The 22285-nt window shown below is 35.2% G+C and overlaps 2 protein-coding genes across 2 annotated transcripts; both read left to right on the top strand.

The window, feature by feature from the left end:
• Positions 1 to 4524, top strand: LOC105345185 (inactive pancreatic lipase-related protein 1). Its single transcript, XM_011453262.4, has 7 exons — positions 1 to 145; positions 533 to 834; positions 1021 to 1249; positions 1344 to 1460; positions 1840 to 1962; positions 2499 to 2738; positions 4445 to 4524. Exons 1-7 carry the CDS (start codon positions 94 to 96, stop codon positions 4453 to 4455), a joined length of 1074 nt encoding a protein of 357 aa, XP_011451564.3. The 5' UTR covers positions 1 to 93; the 3' UTR covers positions 4456 to 4524.
• Positions 4525 to 4827: 303 nt separating this feature from the next.
• LOC105345186 (tyrosine-protein kinase receptor Tie-1) lies at positions 4828 to 22103 on the top strand. Its single transcript, XM_011453263.4, has 17 exons — positions 4828 to 5143; positions 15136 to 15258; positions 15470 to 15607; positions 16392 to 16529; positions 16833 to 16970; positions 17658 to 17792; positions 18261 to 18398; positions 18770 to 18904; positions 19060 to 19220; positions 19489 to 19675; positions 19769 to 19879; positions 20111 to 20295; positions 20411 to 20524; positions 20788 to 20858; positions 21047 to 21184; positions 21294 to 21393; positions 21729 to 22103. Exons 1-17 carry the CDS (start codon positions 5056 to 5058, stop codon positions 21780 to 21782), a joined length of 2154 nt encoding a protein of 717 aa, XP_011451565.3. The 5' UTR covers positions 4828 to 5055; the 3' UTR covers positions 21783 to 22103.
• The last annotated feature ends 182 nt before the right edge of the window (positions 22104 to 22285 follow it).

Raw genomic sequence — 22285 nt, 5'->3', positions numbered from 1 at the left:
CTCGGTTCGTTCGTACTTTAGATGACCTCGACGACAATCTCTTATCTTCTCTGATTTCAAACACCACATAGAAACAAAATCAAATGAACCAAGATGAATGCGTTGGGCCTGGTTGTATTCGTGTTAGTGTTTGGATCGTCCTTTGGTAAGGTTTTCTCCTGATATATAATGTAGGGAGAGAGTAAAAACATCTGGTGCAGTCTCTTATGCACCGGTATACCAAAGTGCATAGTTTTTCAATGATATTCAAACCTGTACGTATATAATTTTGTTTGGCGAGGTCAGTCTAACAGTCTATAAAGATATTAATTATTAATAAGGTTCCATCTGAGTTTGAATCGTTATTTGCAGTGGGTGTCGTATCAAGGGCGGTAGACTGGATATCCTCTAGATTTACCAAAACGCCACAAGCAATACACATATAAACTCTATGTTGGATCAGTAATGCCTTACATTTAGTTTTTACAGTTTCCAGTATTTTGGACTAGTGAGATACTCGTTGCTTTCTATACCTGTGTCTGATATACTTCAGAGTTTTTCCTGAACGAAGGGAAGAAGGTCTGTTATGGCGACCTGGGTTGCTTTTCCATTGACGACCCTTTCGACAATACACTCGGATATCTTCCGGAATCTCCCGAAGCCATTCATTTTGGTCTGACACTCTATACCAGAAGCAACTCTCGCACCGGTGTAAATTTAGGCTACAATGACTCCGCTTCAGTGGCTAGGTCCAGTTTTAATCCTAACAACCCTGTAAAAATCATCATCCATGGTTACATGGCTAACGCTAATGAACCTTGGGTTCTTAATATCTCAAGTCTGTTTTTGAAGAAGGTACGTCAGAGAAAATTGAATACACTATAGATAATAACAATTGTTATTTGTAATATAGTTTATGCAATGATAGTTTAACCATATACTTGGAAAGACCGAATGTTAATTAAGATTTACTCCTCTCGTTTTTAATCGAATCGAAGTAACAGAACAGATGACATCATACCCTGGATATTCCATTTGTAGGAAGATTGTAACGTCATAACGGTCAACTGGAAAAACGGGGCCAGGAAAATATATCCGGCCTCCGCCGCCAACACACGTGTAGTGGGGGCTGCCGTCGCCAAGTTCCTGGAAATGCTTAGGAACAAACATGGCGTCAAAATGGAAAACGTCCATGTCATCGGGCATAGTCTTGGGGCCCAAACAAGTGGATATATTGGGTCTCGAACTCCGAATATGGGCCGAATCACAGGTGGACTTTTTAATAAGCAATTCTATATTTAACTATTACTGGAAGTAATTGATCAATTTCAAAAGCATTGTGAGGAGACTGATTTGCATTTCAGGTATGGACCCGGCTGGTCCATTGTTCGAACGATACGCAGAGCAAGTGAGATTAGATCCTAGTGACGCAAAATTTGTTGACGTCATTCATTCTGATGCACTTCCTATCGAAGATGCCGGTAAACACTTAAATCATTTTGTTTTGAAAGTGGCAAAACAAAAGCAGAATGTAATAATCTTTTAATTTAATTTTTTTTTTAGAAAATGACATTTACAATTTACTCGCTGGGTTTGGGCTTTGATATAACATTGGCCTTATTAGTTGTTCTTGAACTTAGTATAAAAGTTTTGAGTGCGTCACAATCTTAGTTTAATCTTTTCTCGTTTAGCATTGTAATTCATTTGGCCCATTAAAGTTGCCGCCTAGGTTTGGCTAATCGAAATTTAATTTTATGTCATTTTGTCAAAATTTTATTTAAAGTTCTGTTATGCCGGTAAACAAAGTAACAACCCCAACACACGTAGTACATGTTTACCTATCTGACATTGTTCCGGTAGGATTTGGTACCAGGAAGTCCTGTGGACACATTGACTTTTTCCCTAACGGAGGAGGCCATCAGCCAGGATGTCCCCCCGCCTATAAGACCGGGGTGGAGGAACTCCTGACCCTCAGGTTTAACGGTCAGTGAGAGCGCACAACCGCTACATGTAGCATTTTTTGTATCCGTCACTTTTGAAAAAGTATACACCAAGATTTCAAAAAGTCAAAGTTTTACTAATTAAAAAAAAGACAAATTTGAATGGCTAAGAAAACTTATTAGTGTTGAGTAATTATTAGATTATCAAACGGCAACTATTCTATAAAATTCAAAGGTAGTTTGTGACGAATTTATATATAAATGTTTATTGCATGATTTATGGTTTTCCTTATATAGTATCATTTGATACACATTTCTGTGATAAAGATACACCGCCTTGGTGCCTTGAATATTTTCCATAACATGAACAACTGTCATAAGATCCTTTTTTAATCTCAAAATCAAGATACTAAAAACTATAAGCATACTATCCTATAAATAAGTCAATCAGTTCGTTATTATCAATGAGATTTTTTAAATCTCTCTCTCTCTCTCTCTCTCTCTCTCTCTCTCTCTCTCTCTCTCTCTCTCTCTCTCTCTCTCTTCTTTTCTCAATTCTATCTCTCTTTTCTTTTACAGAGGCTTTTCTTTCAGTGGCCTGCAGCCACGAGCGCTCCTATATATACTTCGCAGAGTCACTGGCGGCAGAGCCGTGCAAGTTCACCGCATACCCCTGTGATTCCTATGAAGATTTTGTTAAGGGTACCTGCAATGTTTGCGGTGATTCCCCTTGCCCTGTGATGGGAAACGACGCAATTCTTTCGCAGTCTAGACGGGGCAACTTCTACCTAGTCACGAACGCTCAGAATCCTTACTGCAGTAAGTGGGAATAACCTTTCCAATATCTTCCAATCTTTTTCCAAACTTCAAATGTCCTTCTTCCTTGCGCAAACAAACATCTTGCGAAACAAACATCTTTCATAAAGTTAAATAACTATTCATTATCAATGATTTAACCTTGTCTGTGGAATTTGAAAAAAGAGTCACACCTGCTTTTGGCATTTGCGAAAGAAGATTAAGTAATTTTCGAGTGCTGAAATTAGAAATGTCGATCATTACACTGTAATTGATATTACTTTAACTACGTGTATTGTGGCGGTTTACTGAGTTTTTAATATGAGATATAATCTGTTATTGTTTTTTGATTCGATAAAACGGATGCGTTTGAACTTTCTTTGTATGTTTGTTCACTTTCTTGATTGCTTTTTTTAAATTTTATGTTAATAACAAGAAAGGTCGTCTGTATGAATGACTAGTGTCATGTTAACCCATCATTTAAGAGATATTCTTTTAAACAATTTAGCCAACCATATTGAGATTTTGTCCATCCGTCCGTCTGTCCGTCCGTCTGATTGTCCGCTTGTAAACTCTTCTCCAGAATCACTGGGCAAATTTTAACCAAACTTGGCACAAAGCGTCATTAGATAAGGAAAATTCAAGCTTGTCAAAATGAAGGGCCACATTTCTTTCAAAGGGAGATAATTAGGAATTATTAAAAACGTGTTGGTATTTTTCAAGAATCTTCTCAAAAACCATTCGGCCAAAAAAGCTGAAACTTGTGTGGAAGCATTCTCAGGTAGTGTAGATTCAAGTTTGTTCAAATCATGATCCCTTGGGGTAAGGTGGAGATCACAATGGGAGAAGGGGTCGAATTTTTACAAAGGAATGCTAGTACAGTGTATATAGAGAACAATTTTTTAAAACTTAAACTTGATTTGGAATCATCTTCAGGTAGAGTAGAATAAAGTTTGTTTAATTAAATCATGTTCGTCAAAAGCAGGGTGGGCCGTATTGGGATCATGTTCGTCAAAATCAGGGTGGGCCATATTGGGGGGGGGGGCCTCGAATTTTTACCTAGGATTATAAAGAGATTTTTTTTAAAATCCTCTTCTTAAAAACCATTTGCCCAGAAAACTGTAACTTGCTGCAATCAACCCTATCATCATACACTTTAAACAAATGCGCATCTCTACTTTTCATTTGGTAAACGCCGGAAATATTTTATTCATATCAATTTAAGGCAAAACTGCTTTTTCTCATTCTTGATTTATGCCAAAACAATATTGTTGATAACCTGAAATGTGTTCAACACATTAAATTACACTTAGCATTGGGGGGGGGGGTCACATTTAAGCTGAAAAAAATGTGTTTTCAAAAGCGGTCTTAAAAGAAAAAAATGTGACACATACGCACAAATATTTATCTTTTTAAAGCACATGGAAAGATTATCCGGGGCTTGAAGACCGAACAACAAAAGTGAGGGGCTCTCTTCCATAATCTTCACTTATAAAGTCTTATGGGAAATCTTTAGGAGAGAAAGGGTGGTAGAAAGAGCATGGTTTAACTTTTACTTTAACTCCTCTCTTTAATTATAGATCTCAGTGTCAATCTTACTTTATTAACCTGCGAAAGTATATATCATGTATCGTTCTTAAAATTTGGAAATGTAGCTGTCGATGTGCGCCGCTTCTGTTATGTTTTTATCATTTATATGTTTTTTAAATGATTTTTCTTCTTTTTTTCAGAAAATACTTGAGACTCAAGCACTGGATGATAATACTTGTAAATGCAACTTTATTATTTTATAAAACCTTTCCAAAATGAATATTCTTCATATGTTTGTTTATTTATTGAATAATTTCCACTTCTCAACCATGAAAACAAGGTTGCTTCTGAAAAGAAATAAAAAACATTCCTCATTGTACATCTGTTTCATTTTTCATCGTTTCTAATCAGACAATGACGTTTGAAACTATCTCATTACAATCAGTTTAATTGTAATCCCGAGCCCGAGTCGTTATAATAGCGCTCTGCAATGTTTCACGATCACCACACAAAACCAAGGCGCTGAGATCTAATGTCTACACAGCGAAACCTTTAAAAATACATATATACACAAAATAAAAATAAAACGGAGGCAGCTCTCAAGTTTGACATCATTTCTCTTAATCTCAAGAGCGTGAAGCCGTTTGGTAACAGTCGTGTCATTAGAATTAAGGATGTGGGCCAATATACACTAGTCGGCAGAGTTGAAGCAATTCCTGCGATCATTCATAAACTGTGGCACAGCGAAAAAAATCACTTAATTTATTTCTTAATCATTAATTTATTTCGACTGAATTTGATATATGGTGACATGGATTTACAGAGAAAACCGTTATCCAGATTGTCAACTGTCATTTTTGCTATTGTCTTTGTGGACTTAACCAGATCGACTTTTGCAGGTAATTATAATAATTCCATTTTGAGGATTAAATGTAGTAAATCTTTCAAGTATATGAAGTTTTTTATAGGTTGAAAAAACCTTTCTTTGTGGGGGTTTTTTCCTTTAGCACATGTTGTACATGTACGTTAATTCTTTGATTTGATACATGTACATTGCTTTGTATTTTTCCAATTTTAGTTTAATTTTAATAATGTAGAAAATATAGATTAAGCTTTTTGTCACCCTCCTCCTCTCCTTTTTTGTTTGTATGTGTGTAATAACTGTTGTTTTCCCCATCAATTCAATCCTTTCAAAACAGCTTAGTTTATTTTTTTTCAAGTTTAAGTCATTTTAACTATGGATTTCCTTCATATAAAGGAAAGGCATTCGCTTTGTTCGGCCTGTCAGTGCCTTTGTTTTCGAGTGCGCCGATCTTGATATATCTTTAATTGCAAGAAGCAGAGCTGTAATTACCTTTGTGCGGTAGTCACTGACTGGAGTGCTTTATTGAATGACCTGGCCCTGGTCACGAATAGAAACAATCCACTAAGTGTCATCGGAAGCTTCACTTTAGGGGTGAGGGGGCTAAGGAGTGGACAGGATGCTCAAACCTTTTTTATAACGTCAATTTAGAAATGACATAATCAATTTTTTTTTAAAATTGTAATTAAAAAGTCCAAATTCATTAAATTAGATAAATGATAAATACAAATTATAAATAAAATAAATAAAAATTACATTATTACGACTATTCATATGGATTTTATTTGAAAAGGCACACGAAAAGCCGATTTCTTTCAAATACTTAAGGTCCGAAAAACTATAAATATTTCGGCATAGCTGTTGGGTTCTCCCTTTTGAAATAGCATGAAATGTTATAATATTTGAAAAATTGAATACAGATTGGATTTTCTTCTAAAACTCGAAAAAGTTTAATTTACTGCCCGTTTCTGTCCATCTGTAATCAGTAGTCAAGAATACTTACACAGAAACCAATGCAGCGGTAAAGGGTGGGGTTCTTGATTAATTTGCAAGTTGTTCCAATATATTCATTCATGTATGTACGGGAGATTTATGGAAAAAAGAAGCATATACTCTACTAAGTCTGTTAAATGTTTTTCTGAATACGTAACAGTTTGCAATTTATAAAAGAACTTTCATAGAGAATGTTCAATCTTTATTCTGGTCAATTTTAGACCAGAATCAAATCTTCAACGAGACCCTCAAACGTTTGTTTGATATGTACGTAGTTTCAACATCTCAAAGCTCTATGATGTATATAAAAAAAAAGGTCCTCAAAATCGATCCTTCCCACAACCAAAATTTAATACATAAATAATTAATGCTAAAACATTAAAAATAATTCAGCTATTTTAAGATGTAGATTAGTTATAGTTTATATAGCATTATTGAAAAGATTAGCTACATTTTATATTAATTTGTACCGATAGCATTATTGAGCATTTTAAAATCCCAACATCAAATATTTTGAGCTGCAGCATTCATATTCCTTAGCATGATGAGGGAATTTCGTCAAATATGGGTACATCTAAAACACATAGCAAATCATTACATGTAGTATAAAACCATTTTCTATCCCCCTAAAAGACAAACGGAACTAATATGAAACTTTTTTGCTCCATACCACCAGTAATTTTCAGGCTCGTAGCATCGTTTTTGAAAGTGGGGGGGGGACGCATCGAAAAAATCTTGAGAAGCACAAATCATGAAATTCCTAATCGGGGGGGGGGGGGGGGGGGGGGTAGCGTATTCTATCTATAGCTTAATTTCGTTATTTCATTTAAATTTTTTACATACTCCCAAAAAAAGTAGGGGGAGCAACTCCATGGTTATTCAATTTTTTATAGGTAAATTTTCCAAAAGTTCTTTAGTGCGAGAAAAAGTGGAGGAGGGGCAGCTGGCCCCCCTGATATTACATGTACGTCCCTGATATTCTGAAAGATTGTCGGGTTACTCCTTAAAAGAGCTCGTTGATCATGGCCATTTTAGTAGAAGAGCTCAATATAAAAATATAGGAAATTACGAAAATTTAGACGGTAAATAATATGGGCTTTTTTCTTTACTAATTAATATTTTATAACTAAATAAATCATATCTTAAAATCTTAGGTAGATCTAACGGTTAATTTGTTGACCAACGAACCTCCTTAAATTTTAGAGGAACTGAAGTAAAAAACTTTGGTTTACATTTTGAAAAAAAAATGAATATCAAAAAAATATCGCACATTGAACAATTTTGATTAATTTTGAAAAAAAAATAGTGTTGCTTAAAACATTAAAGAATGAGGTCCAAAGGGATGAAGTTGTCATAGTTGAACAAAGATTTGAATTATGTTTAAGAGCGGGCATGATAAAAAAAAATCTTAATCAGATGGAGGATCAAAAATTTTGCGTTATGTTTGGCGCAACTTTCTTCCTTCAAAGGCTTAAAGTTTTGTGTTTAAAATTGATTCAAGCAATGTAAATAACAAGGTTCGAGTGTAAAATAGTGTAAGATATAAATATCAAGAGAATCTGAACTGGCCTTGAATTACAAAATCCATATCGTTTATTTAACTTCATGTATTACATAAATTACAATGTAATCTTTATTTTTGGTATGTCTTTGCATTACACTCAGTGTGTCACTAGGAAATCTACAGATTGTCTAAATTTCCGAAAGTATTTCGATAAAACATGCAATTAAATCAAATGGTTTTGAGTTATGACGTCTGCTGCATGAAAAGTCCCATGAACCTTTGCAAAAAATGTTCATTCAGAACGTAAATTGCTTGATAACAAAGCTGCATAAAACTTCCTTCCTCGTGGTTTTCTAATTAATTTGCTGCTGAAAACCCAGGTGACGGGGGGACAATTTGCACGTTGCCGTCTGCCGCTGAAATAGTAAGCCTCGTTATCAATTCCAACTGATAACGATGCTCTACTTTTAGATCTCTCGTCAGGCGTATACACGCCGTTCTGGGTGTTAAAGCGAACAGATGCAGGCTTTGATAAAACAAATCTGTATTAAAATTTATAATTAGTATTAATATCTGTTAAAGTTAAAGAAGTGTCAGTTTTCAGCTATCTTTTTTATGCTCTTTATTTTGTATTTCTGGGGTGAACATACCACAAAGATACCTGAATGCCTTTCAACCATTTTTATTGTCGGTCGAGCGTATAAATAAAACCATGCTATCATATTTTCTTTTGATGTCAGAAATACATATTTGAGTGTATCAACGTGTTATAAAAACATGAAATTGTTGTAACGATATGAATAACATAGAAAGTACACCGCAGACAAATTTGACGTGTCACCTTTATTGCTAAAGTCAGCCAACTTTAGGATTTCACAATGTTTTTGGGTCAATAATCAGTTAGTTTTTTGAAAGAAATAATGATTAGAATTTTCAGTTGTTCCAAATTGTAATAACATTCAGTCGTTTGACTTATTAACCCTTTTTATATAGCGCTCTAATAGGTACTTTAATTCATACTGTACATTTCTTGAAAGATTTGAATTACTAAAATTAATATACTGTAGAAGCAGAAATATTCCTTGAGGGTTTCATTTCGTTATTTCCGTTGGCAGTAGAAATCAACGAAATTAAACCCATGACGAATATTTAACCAAAGTAATAATGAATACAAAGATATTATGATGTGACGAAATTAAATGCCCGCGAATTTTATTTGGTTCAAAAACAACGAAATTTTGACCCAACGAAAATATGTGCTTCTACAGTAGTACGTAATAACTATATGATGTTTTTGTCAAACCAAATGACACAACTGAACACAACGAAGTATAGACAACGGACGAACTAATGAATAAAAAGAAAGTGAGAAAAGCCCGCGGTAGACTGATATCTGTAGCAATTTCTTCGTACTGTCAAAATTAGCACTAAGACATATTTCTCCGAATTTCAAATTGTTGATTTCCTCCAGACATGCATTGAGTAATAGACCGATTAGCCCGATAACTGAGTTGCTATTGGAATTTTACAAATAATTTCAAACAAATTTTGGTGCAAGACATGTTTTTTAAAAAGAAAGTTGGTGCCATTTCAATGTTTTATGGTTTGTTTTTTAGGTTCTGAAATTATCGTTATTAAAATCTGCCATATTTCATTTGTAATTTCTGAATTTGTTACTTGAGGAATTTTAAACCTGCTAGGACTGGTATCGTGTATGGGGTTTTAAAATAAATTAGTTATCACAACGCACTCAGTTATAGCGTATTCAAATTTTGAAATTCTGTTTCCAACTATGGTGATTCGTTAAAAAGATAATAATTGATAGCTAAACATGTTTGGATTTACACCTTAAAGGGGCATGGTCACGATTTTGGTCAAAAATTATTTTTTCAATTTTAATGTCTACAATGCCTCAGTTAGGCATTTTTAATAGGCTACCATAATTTGAGTGTCATTTGATGAGTCATATGCTAGTTACAGAGCTTACAATTCTTCGCTATGTAAACAAAGCGTTTGTTTACATTTTGAATGTTGAAGTGAAAATTCCAGTTTTAGACCTAAAATGAATGTGTTAATCGCTAGGAACTGTTTATTTATGCTTAAAATGAATAATAAGATAGACAAACCAGCTTTAAAAAGAGTTTTTACTGGTATATTGAACCTATGTAAACAAAAACATGGCACGAGCCTTGTTTACAAGACGAAGAATTGTAAGCCCTGTATCTTGCTTAAAACTCAACGACTGGCACCCAAATTTCATTTGATCATTAGAAATACATTCCTAAAGCATTGCAAATAATAAAAACAGAAACATAAAATTTGACCAAAATCGTGACCATGTCACTTTAAAACACTTTTGCGTTTTATTTTCTCACAAAAAATAAAGAAATAACAGTTTAGTAACCAAAACATGTGTTACCATGCCATGGGCTTTCCGTGTAATTTATATGTCAAACTTAACTTGCTTCCGATGTTATAAAAAAGTACATACAAGTAAGTTCAACAGTTTGGTGTGTCAAGAGTTTTGTGTCCGGACTCAAAGAGGCAGTATATCTAGGCGTTGTTCACAAAGCAACATGTAAACAGGCAGCAAACCTTTCGGTAATAGAAACTGATTAACACTTCGGCTTTTGCCTTTTGTCTTGATGATAACTGGACAGAAACCCACTCGTACCGCCCCGTTAATGTTAACACGGAGAGAAACATTGTGGGCTGTTTAATGTTATAGATATTCAGCTCTGGAAACTCTTCCACAAACAGGAAAGGGAATCTGATATCGTTTCTTTATAAAGCTGTATTGAATGATAGAAGGGAGAAACGGGGGGATAGATTTTGTAATATAGCAAATACAATACAGAAAAACAGGAATATCGTGTCACATTTAATAATTTCCGTTTTGAAAGGAGTACTTCAAATAATAAACAAATAAGCATGGCTGTTGTTGGTAGACAGAGATGACAGTGAGGGTTTTATTTTTGGTCCCCGCCACCGCATATAAAATCTGTACTCTAAACTAGCCCACTGATACTATCGGCAACTTCTTCCCAAATCATTAATGCAAGTATTTCGTCCGTTAGAGGTGAGAACTATGCAAAACTTCTCACCATGGTAGCGTGCCTAGCTGACAAAAACACATTGCACTGGGTTCTCGCACTAGGGAGGCTCAATGCTGTGTGTACTTCTAAGGCAAACTTGAATAATTACGACACACAAATCGGGAAGTGGCCGCTTACGGAATACAGCACTAATGAGCAGGGCTCTACTGTTTTATTTCCTCTGGGGTGTCGATTCATACCGTAAAACAATGCCAAATGATCTTTTATATATACCAGTATATTGAGTGTTTGACCCTCTCGATAAAGAAACACTTAAATTCAGATTTAAAAATGCATTCAGATGGCCTCGAATTTCAACAAAGCAAGGTCGTGTTCAATTGTAACGCGTGGTCACTCACGTCCCTCCGTTGTGGGGGCTGATGAATGCTGAAACAGCATGCTCAAAACATGCAAATTTTCTTCAAAAGAAGGGCCAGTCTTCCTTTATAAATGGAGATGATGATGATAAATCTATGAAAATAGGATGGACTTTTTTTCAAACTTGCCAAGAACCATAAGAATTACATAATATAAACAGATTTACTTAAGCCTCTCAATATATGGTAGATTTAAGATTGTTTCACTTTCAGTGATTAGGGAGGGGGCCACAAAGAAGGTTCATAGTTAATCGATAAAATAAATATGTATGTAATCGAAAAAAAAATTGAAATATTCTTCTGTAGAGTTGATACAGCTTGACGAATCATAGAACAAGATACTAGTAGTTACATGTAATATACAGATCTAGAATGCTTAGGTTTGGTCATGCCGTATATTCCCTGTGGAATAATTATTGTTTTATATACTGTTGAGATTCGTTTGTACATTAGTCGGAATCGGACAGCAGTCCCGATATCACCGATCTGCATCAAAATTACTGTCAGATCCGTAATAAATGTTGAAACGCTGATTGGACTTCACTCGGTTACTTTTACCAAATTGAGGGCTACCACCCGAGTATTGATCAGGTCATAGTACAACCGAATGTCGATCGAGTTGTACAGTAGTCCTTATTGGTGGTGCTAATTTTATTGTCGGTAATCGCCCCAAACCTTTCTGTACTGGACGTTGCCGGGAAAATCCTAACGGACATTCCGGGAAAGTCATGAACAAATTTGATTATCAATAATCTAAATTTTTGTAAAGGACAGCAGTCTAGAGATTGCGTTATACCATTTAACCCCTTGTCATTTAGGAGCTACAGTTTGAAACAATTTGGGCAAAGGGTCAAATAAAGAATGGTAATGAAAAAAAAAAGATAAATGTTTTTGTAAAATAAACATAAAAACGCAATCTTCATGAAAGCTATGATACAGAATTTTCAAATTTAGTCGGTCCCTTATATGGGTTCAGTAGGGGCCACAATGGGGTTTCAATTTTACGTAAAATATCCAAGAAAACCTAAAGTAAATTGAAGCTATCATTTTTTTTAAATTATATATAAACATGCTATTGAACAAAAAATGTCACGACTCCTCTGGACCACACACATGGGCTGCGTTCAAGATCGTAGCTGCTAGCCTAGCCGCTAGGTCGTAGATATCTAGGTTTATTGAACGGACCGTTAGGTTAGCCGCTAGATGTCTAATTTGAAGTTGGAAATATTCAACTAAAGACTTATTACATTGACATAATTTGTTAATTTCAAGCGGAAATATACATGTACATGTTAAGATTCATTATAACTTAAAGGAGGAATAAAATATTACTATATAATTAGATTTCGTGTTTGTTACAAAGTGGTAACTAAGGTGGCCATCTTGAATTCGATGTTTAGCATAAAATATCTAGGCTAAGAATATCTACATAGCGGCTAGGCTAGCTTTCCGTTCAACTACGTAGCCCTACGTAGCAGCTACGATCTTGAACGCAGCCCTGTACACATAATTCCACAGATAAATTTGAATTAAACTTGAGCATGTTATAAGAATGATCGGGTTTGTAAGGGGCATATCATCGAAATTTTAGTGAAAGTGACATAATTGGGTCCAAATATTTTTACATGTATAAATAAAGAAAGAGAAAAACATTCGTAGAATTTGATTACCTTTTTAGTAAAATCGAAGCGCAAAAAGTATTCACGAAACTAATTTTGAGATATCCTATACCAAAAAGTTTTTAGTGTTTTAATTCAAATTGACGAGAAAAATTGACATGTTTTTGAGTTGTTTTGATTCAAACTTACAAATGTCTCATATTTCATTAGCAACTTAATTTTTATTACATACGCACCTTCATTTTAAAACCAATATTGTAATTAATAGCTTGAAGCATCGCAGACGTTATATTAGATGAACTTAAGCTGCAATTATTCTATTTTAGACAAATGAAGGCGATAGTCGCATTAATAGACAATATTTTGCGAAATGAACAACATTTATTAATAACCAACCCATGAGGCAAACCTAAAATTGAATTAAAAAATACATGTTTTATAAATCTCACGAGAGTTTCTTTACAATCCAAATTTAAAAAATTAATGCTAAAGATTTACATAGATGAGTTTTTGTTCATTATTAATGTGTAAAAGATATTTCATTATTGATGTGTAAGTAAAAACCATGATGAATATGAGTTCAATGGCTAGCTCCTTCCTGAAGAGCTCTTTTATAACCCTGATTAGTTGAGTACGTGCACCTCCAATGCCATTAGACAGTTTTGAGCGATGAAATCTGAGAAAGAGACACTAGATATATAGGGCCATTCATCGACAGTTGTCGTCAGCCTACTGCACCTGAATCGACATGTCAACACGTTAGAAGTACTTCCGGTGCTCGCTATCGATTACTTCTGCATCTGCTGACAACTCTCTCCTCACCGAGTGGACTACGCACCGACCCCGGGAGTCTTCTGACCTGTGTCCTTGACACTGTCAATGCGATATATTATGCAATCACGTTGTTTTGATAATATGAGGACGGAACTGAAGAACTAATACCAAAAGAGAATCTTCACTTGAATACGTTATTAAGAGATCACTTAGCAAGATAAAAGTTTTAAGGGAAAGGTCTTTTTCAGAACACGATTTTTTAAAATCGATATTATCGTTTCAAAGAAACATTATGTTTGTTTAAGGTTGCAAATGTTTTAGTCAGAATTACGTATGCATGTACATGTATGCCAGTTGATTCTTGGAGCGAATAGTTACATGTATTCTAGACAAGTATGGTCCATTATAGATTATCCGAACATGTACACATGTTCCCGATGAAATTTGCATCTTACTGATTTAGTTTCTGATTACAATAAATTAAAAAGCAGATATTTATATTATATAATTTATATAAACAATATACTTTCTTTGATGGTTATGAATGTTGTGAAAAATTACCTGCGTCAGCGGTTTCTGTGTGATGACGTTGTTCGCTATTACATCGGCTTCCGGTCAAACGCCACCTTTCAATTAACTTTTTGGCCTATGTTTTAATCTGCGTTTATGTGAACAGTATGTATTGCATTTCCATTTGTTTATTTTCTAAAAAGATAACGTCGCGTCAAAAGGAGGATCTTGACATATTTTTTCTTTCCAAAATGAGAACTCAATCGATTAATACAAAAAATTTAACCTTCCCTGGTTTTAAGTAAGTTTTGCACCCTTGAACGTATTTTAAACCGCAAGTGAACATTTTAAATAGACATGTGATTCCACTAAGGAAGATACTTCATTTGAGAATCTCCACACGCCTTACTTTAGTATCCGTCTGTCTAGTCCCGCGTACTAGTAATTATATAACAACCAATTAAGTACTTGTACAGTGATATTTCATTGAAACTTACGGTGGTTGACTTATGTTATACTGAATATGAAAGAGAACAATAACAGGGGTTTTCTAGAAATGCGGTTTACTTTCTTAAGAATACCTATTCATACTGAACAATTTTAGATTTTTCGGCGGACGCAAATGAATGGATAATTTAAAATGAAAACTATTGATTCTAAAGTGATGAAATGAGCATTTGTAATATCAAAATTTCAAATATATTTCAAAAGAATTATTTTGTCGATGACAGGAATGTCTAGATCCTAATTACAACCAATTGAATACAGTTCATTAACTTTCTAATTTTGAGCTCTATATTATTATTGTGAAAAATAAGATTTGTTTTCGTACTAAAGGATCACATTAGGTTGAAAAAGGTACAATAAGGTTAAAAACACAAAACATTGAAATATAATTGAAATAAAAACAATTTAAAATATTTTTAGCATTTTCATATTGATCAAAATGTAGTGTTCCAGCAAATAATTGAAATATATAATAGAATAATACATTAGTTCCTAATACCGATGAGCTTGCATGTCATTTTTTTTTGTATACAAGTTTTATACCGATAGAGCGAATTAAAGTTTCCAGCAAATTCCTCTTAATACCGTTGTATATGATGTACTGGTTTGTACTATATATTACTAAAAAACTGGAAAACTTACTTTTGCAGCATGTATCCCTGGGGAGCACTGTCCCAACGCCTGTCCAGAAAACTGTCAGGAGGGATGCACGCGCACAGAGAGATGTCTGGGAGGGTGTCTTCAGGGCTGGCGAGGGCCACGATGTGACGAACGTAAGCCCTTACCTTACCCCCTTCATAACCCCCCCCCCCCAATTTAAAAATTTAAAATTTAAAAAACATTCTTCAAAAACGCTTAACATACTTGTAGCTATATACGTATACATCTGATATGATAATTAAAATAATACATAAAAAGACAATGTCATTCTAAAGGTTTAAAAAATTAAAATACCAATGATCTGAGCTTTTGTGTCTCTTTCAGGATGCGACTCCTACACGTATGGACCAAACTGTAAGCTACACTGCGGACACTGTCTCAATGAAGAACCCTGTGACCTGAATACCGGTCAATGCCAGAACGGCTGCCTACCCGGCTTTAAGGGGGAACTCTGCAAAGATCGTAAGAACCTACGCTACACTCTGCTTAATAAGTGCTTATTATCAATTTAATAGTTTTAAGAATGATTGGTTGCCTTCAGAATCAATAACTACATGTACTTAGAGACTTTCATATTAGAATTGTTTGATTCATAGGACGATGCTACATTCATCAATGAGGGTTTGAAAAATTGATTTAATCATATCAAAATTATGCATATTAGCAAAATGATATTACTTCCCTGCCCGCAATTTAATTGTAATAAACCTTATCAAAATTTTACGGGAAAATACAGAAAACCCCAAATGCTTACTTATATCAAAAATAAAAAGTTCCGGCCTGATACATGTACCAGGTGGCTGGCTGATGACGTAATGAATTTAATATGCAGCACCGACGTTATACAGATTCAAGATTGTAAAAGAATTAGCTATTGAACAGAGGCAAATGATTTAGTTTGGATTTCCGAGAAAAAAATACAACCAACGCAAAATCTTAGAATTAATAGTTTACTTTCCCGAAATTACAAATAAAATAAAGTGGAAACTTTTTTATCATTGCTTATGTTAATAGTTACTTGAAAAGTAAGATTTTCGACCACAAAGTTTAAAAGTAACGCAATCTTTTTCGCTACCAGAGCTTGATTAATTTTACTATTATCCAAATTCATCAAAATCATATCTTTTTTTCTTTGATAGATAATGATAGTAGGGCTTCGTTCAACAATTTTTGCATGTTTTAGAACAATCCACTTTGCTTACAATTTCACTGATAAAAATATTATATATTTCTTAAACATTTTCAGCGTGTGAGGCGTACAGTTATGGCTTTAATTGTTCCGGAAAGTGCGGGAAGTGTAACTCTGGACAAGTTTGTAACGCCATCACTGGGAAATGTAGCGGGGGATGTCAGACAGGCTACAGCGGGGCCCGGTGTGACCAAGGTAGGGGGAGACCCGGGGTACGCCGGAGAGGCATGCTCTGATATACGAATATAATGCTATTAAACATCCCCTAAACCAAAGTGCAACCCTAACCTTAGCTCCAAAACTGTTGCTAACTCGAAAATTCATGTCTACAGACCCGAACTTTTTTTTAGAAAGCCTTGTCCCTTTACACTGACCAAAGCAATCTATTTTGGTCTTTTATTAAATTTGATTTGGCATCTGAATGTGTTTTACAAGTTATGATGTCATTTTTTTCAAATTCCAAACATTCTAATATTGGTATCTTTTTCAAAACTCTAGAATGCCCTCCTCAGACATACGGGATAGCCTGTTCCATGGCGTGTGGAAAATGTGGGAATGGGTCAACTTGTGACCCCGTTACGGGTCAATGTACATCAGGATGTGAGCACGGCTGGACCGGAGAAAAATGCGACCGACGTACGTAGTTTCTGTCAAATTTAGAACGTGTATATTGGAAGAATTCAGGCAATTTGCTGAATGATAAACGTAAACAAGATAAAGCGTTGAAGGTGGCGTCATGAAGCACACGAGGCGCAAAGAGTGCAATCATTAAAAGCCAATATAACACTGCGTGCCCAAAGATATTTTTTATCGTCAAAGATTTATTTTCTGCCTGCTGTATGTTTTTCTGTGAATGAATTCGGTTGTAATGAGATAATTATTTCATTTAGAGCTACGCCCTCCCCACTGTATCTCAGTAGTCCTGACTGATGTTGGAGTACCCAACACTTGAAACAATCTGTTATTCTCTTTGTGATGTGATCATGGCTCCGGGTCCAAAGAGTTAGATATAAGGATAAACATAAAACAAGTTGATGATTTAAATCTCCTGTAGTAGGGATGATCAGCCTGAATATTTTTACATGATCCCTCACCTGTTGATCTCATCATGTTCATTGACTAAAAATATCGTTAGAGTGGGCCAACCACCGACTAACCGACATTCCTGTCGAATACTTGTAGTATGACATTCTATAATTAACCGAGTGAACATAACTTTAGATATGTAGGATGTGGTCTTGGTATCTTTAGAAACAACTGTCTAATTCTTGCCGATAACGTGATAAATTGAATGAATGAACATAATTAACTTCATATTTTTAGGATGTCGTCTTGGTTTCTTTGGTAACGAGTGTAAAAACGCTTGTGGAAAGTGCCTAAATGGTGCGTGTGACCATGTGACCGGACGTTGCGCAGCAGGATGCAAACCAGGATGGACTGGGTCAAATTGTCTCGACAGTGAGTCATATTAGTACATTTAACTATGTGTCTCTCCAAAGCAGCACAAGAAAGCATTGATCATATAAACCCATTGGTATTTTCACATGTCTCGGATTAAATAAAAAATGAACAAAGGCAAGCTTGTAATTGATGCGTTTGGAGTTCCATTTGCACTCCACAAAGACGAAATTTATATGTAATAATGAAGAGTAAATTTTCATGCTATCTACAACTCTTTCCATCTGGATCCTAACAAATTGAGCTGTTATGGCGTCTATCTGCATGTTTTGTAAACATTTCATCACGATCTTCTGTTACTCACTAGATCGCTTTGTGTGAATAAATAGGTCTGGTAGCACATCGTAGGAACAGAAGCAAAAAGTTTCTCATTTATTTGACAAATGTAACAATTTAAGAAGATAAACTGACGAATTATGCACTTTTTAAGGTGGTTGTGCTCTAATTTCGACTTTGCGTTATATTTAGAGTGCAAAAATAATACTTACGGTCCAAACTGTACTCTGGCCTGCGGACACTGTCACGGAGGGGAGAACTGTGACCCTACCCGCGGGGGTATATGTGAGGGGTGCTCCAGTGGCTGGAGGGGGCCTCGCTGTGATGAAGGTGCGTTCCAGTCTAAATATTACATTGCCGAAAATAAGCACACTACTGGTATTTTAAACTGACATTTCAAGCAAAAAATAGTTCAATAACATAATTTTTGTAAAACTTTTTCTACTGGTATTTTAAACAGATTTGAGTACATTTCAAGCAAAAACTAGTTCAATAACAATTTTTGTAAAACTTTTTCCCTGATTAGTTAAACAGCGCCGTCATAAACAAGATCTCTTTCTTTTAACGAAATCGATATGAATTAAACATCTTTTGGCAAATATAAATTTACAAATTAATTGTTTTAATCTTATGGTATAAATAGTGAAGTATGACTTTTTGTTGAAGCACACCTAAATTGACATACATGTTTTCTATTAAAGTTTGTCCAAAAGGGACATACGGGCTAGCGTGCAGTTTCAAGTGTGGGCACTGCATCAAGGGCGAGGCGTGTTTGCCTAACAATGGTACATGTACCGGGGGCTGCATGGAGGGATTTAAAGGATCCATGTGTATAGGTTTGTTAGTTTTTTTATATTCTTTGGGCCACAAAATAATTTTCTTTTTAAAAGAAGCACTATAAAAACACCGAAAAGGGTTAAATTGTATTTTTCTCGATTTGGTGGCATTGAGCAGGGAAGTACAGTAACGCCTTGTGCTTTCATTATTATAGATTCTGATGGCGCTGCCAATCCTTTGACACACAACCTTTTGATGTCTGTGCTGGTGTCTGTGATCGTGGTCCTATTACTGCTCTTCACCGCTACAGTGATGTACTTCGTGTGTGTGCGGTACAAACATGGCCTCTTTAGTCGCTTCTATAGGCTCTCGACTGTAAGTTTATACCATAGTTTTGATATTTTGATTCTCTATCGAAAAAAAAAATACAAATATTTATGATGTTTTTTCCAAGCAACAACTTGAAGTACATGTAGATTGTTCCTGCTATTTATAACTCGTGGCGGTTGAAATTTTGTGACAATTCTCAGTGGAATAGTCAAAGCGACATTTAACATTCTACCTTTCTATAGGAATCTTTTTTATTTTAGTAATATATTGCTCATTTGTGAAATTTCATAATCTATCTTTTTTCGACTTTCAGAGAAGCTTACAAAGTCCAGAACTGCATTTGTATGAGCAGGTGTTGTCTGGCCCGTTCGAGTTGAACAAGTATAATCTTGTAATAACCAATGAGAAACTTGGACACGGACAGTTTGGGATGGTGAAAAAGGGATATGTGAAACAAGACAGAGACCACAAGATACCAGTGGCGGTGAAGTCATTGAAGGGTGAGCACCACGATGGAAATAGACCCACTGATATAACACAGTTACCACAACTTCAAAGGGCTATTGTGTAAAAGCTTTTATTTATGTTTTCAGAGTCATCATCGGAAAGAGATAAGAACGATTTTATGAATGAACTGAACATTCTGAAGAAAGTGGGTCAGCATCCAAACGTGGTGTGCCTGGTGGGCGCTTGTCATATACAAGGTTTCTATTTTTCTCCCATCGCTTTTCATTCAGAAAGTGTTGTTTATGAAAGACTTTTACCGAACTGAACATCATGATGTAACATTAAAAGAGTCAGACATGTTACTCTGTATATATTTAAGTTCTGTCACGTTTTGAGTTTTTTTTTTTTTTTGGTGTCGTAATAGTCGAGTTCGTAATCGCTATCATAAAATTATGTAATTTACGATATGTTGTTTTATTTTCATCTAGGAACTATGTACGTTGCCATGGAATTTTGCGTAAACGGCGATTTGCGGTCTTACTTAAGGAAAATGAAGCGATGTAAAAATAATCTGTACGCTAATGCCAAAGTAATCTCACCAGTCCAAAAATCGGTGCTGCTCAAATTTGCATTGGAAGTTGCTTCCGGTTTGTCACACCTTGCAGACAGACAGGTACTTCCGGTTCATGCACGTCACGCTAAAACACATTTTTACATTCCAAATTCTGTGCTTATTTGATCGACATAAGAGGAGCAATAAAAATGTTTCTCATGTATTATTCTTCCAGATAATTCACAGAGATGTTGCCGCCCGCAATGTTCTTCTTGATGAACATCTGATAGCCAAGGTAGCGGACTTTGGACTGTCCAAAAATGACGACACCTATGTCAAAACTTCAAATGTAGGTTTTCTTGGAACTATTCCAAAGCTTTTAGATAAATGCTAAACATGAAGTAAACAGTTATATGAAGCACAATTAATGCCAACAATAGCGGGTCATTATATCTTTTCAATTGCTTTTACTTTTGATTCTTTGTGTGACGTACTTTGATTTCACCTGAAGATTTAACACAAAGAAACAGCAGTATCTGATTTCAACATAACAATGATAACATTATACAAATTTAAAAAACAAATGATAGATTTTGGTTTTTCATTTTTTAGACTCGAGTTCCTGTGAAATGGCTGGCACCAGAATCATTATTCAACGCAACCTATACGTCACAGAGTGATGTGTGAGTCAAACTGCTCTTGTTGTACTTAAATAGTCATATATATCAGATACTAATAAAACGACCAAACGTCCCGTAATCAATTTATTCACAGCTGATCTTCAGGGGGGGGGGGGGGGCTTTGAAAAAAAGGGTTGCTTGAATATGATATATGAAAAAGACATTCAATTTTAAAAACAAATATTTTTTAGATGGTCATTTGGGGTTTTGCTATGGGAGGTCTGCACTCTCGGAGGTACCCCCTACCATGGTATAGACACCGCCCAAATGTGTCATCTACTGAAACAGGGATTCCGCATGCGCAGACCAAGAAATTGCGAACCAGCTTTGTAAGTTTATTCACCATATGATTACATTTTTTCTTTTCTTGTATTTCTTAGTAACATACACCTTATGTGTATCTAGTTCAATTTAAGAAGTAAAAAGTGACGTTTGCAGGTATGCAATGATGTTACAATGCTGGAACGAAAATCCGGATTCCCGTCCATATTTTAGTGACATTGTCCTCCGGTTACAGCGCATGCTCGAAGACAGTCAGGTAAAGCTCATTGCATGATCTCTGTTTTAAAATAATGTTACATGTGCTTATATTAAAATGAGAGTAACTTGAGACATCATCTAACGTAAAGTCAGGGTTGTGCCATGGAACCAAAGTCATCTTATGATATCCTGGTTTTCTGGTTACGAAAACAATAAGATGACCATAAAAATTTTCGAAAAGTACATATGAACGACGTAGTCAAAAATTCTAGAGTCAATAATACTACTGATAACAAGGGACGGGTTACAACAATGCTACAATAAGTACAAAAAAGGGAATTATCATAAATAAAGACTTTTATTTATCATCGATTCATTTTTATTTTTAATCAGGTGTACATGAATCTTGATGTCAATGAAGGGAACCACTACGCCGAGATTAAGTGAAGCTGGATTTCGCCAAATCTATAATATTTTTATCATAGATTCAAATCTGAAACTAATAGCGTCGCTCCATGTACGATTCAAGCATTCCGGGAAGAAGGCGGACTCGCCGTCACAGGAATCACGACATGTCGAACCAAGAAGATCCTCTGCAGTACTTAATAACATTTGCAGATATTTGCATGAATTGTATTGTTTCTAATAAAGATATAATTACTTAACGTTTAGTAGTATGATAAATAAGACAAAGCCTCATAGAGGTGTTTTCGTGGATGACTCTATTGGAGAGATTAGATGGGGGATATACACGTGACCAGCATGGGGGAATATACACGTGACCACCATACGCGTGATACATCACACTATATTGTGGGGAAAAACGTATTTATCCCGAGTCTTATACACCGAAAGGTGTTTGTTGTTTATACAAATTACATGTACAGATGATACATACAGTGACAGACTGGTACAGTTTACCTTTTAATTGTTGACTTCAAGCAATTCGG

This window comes from Magallana gigas, chromosome 7 (genome assembly GCF_963853765.1).
Source record: "Magallana gigas chromosome 7, xbMagGiga1.1, whole genome shotgun sequence".
NCBI classification, from domain to species: domain Eukaryota; kingdom Metazoa; phylum Mollusca; class Bivalvia; order Ostreida; family Ostreidae; genus Magallana; species Magallana gigas.
Note: the sequence above shows the minus strand (reverse complement) of the source record. Positions and strands in the feature narration are given on the sequence as shown.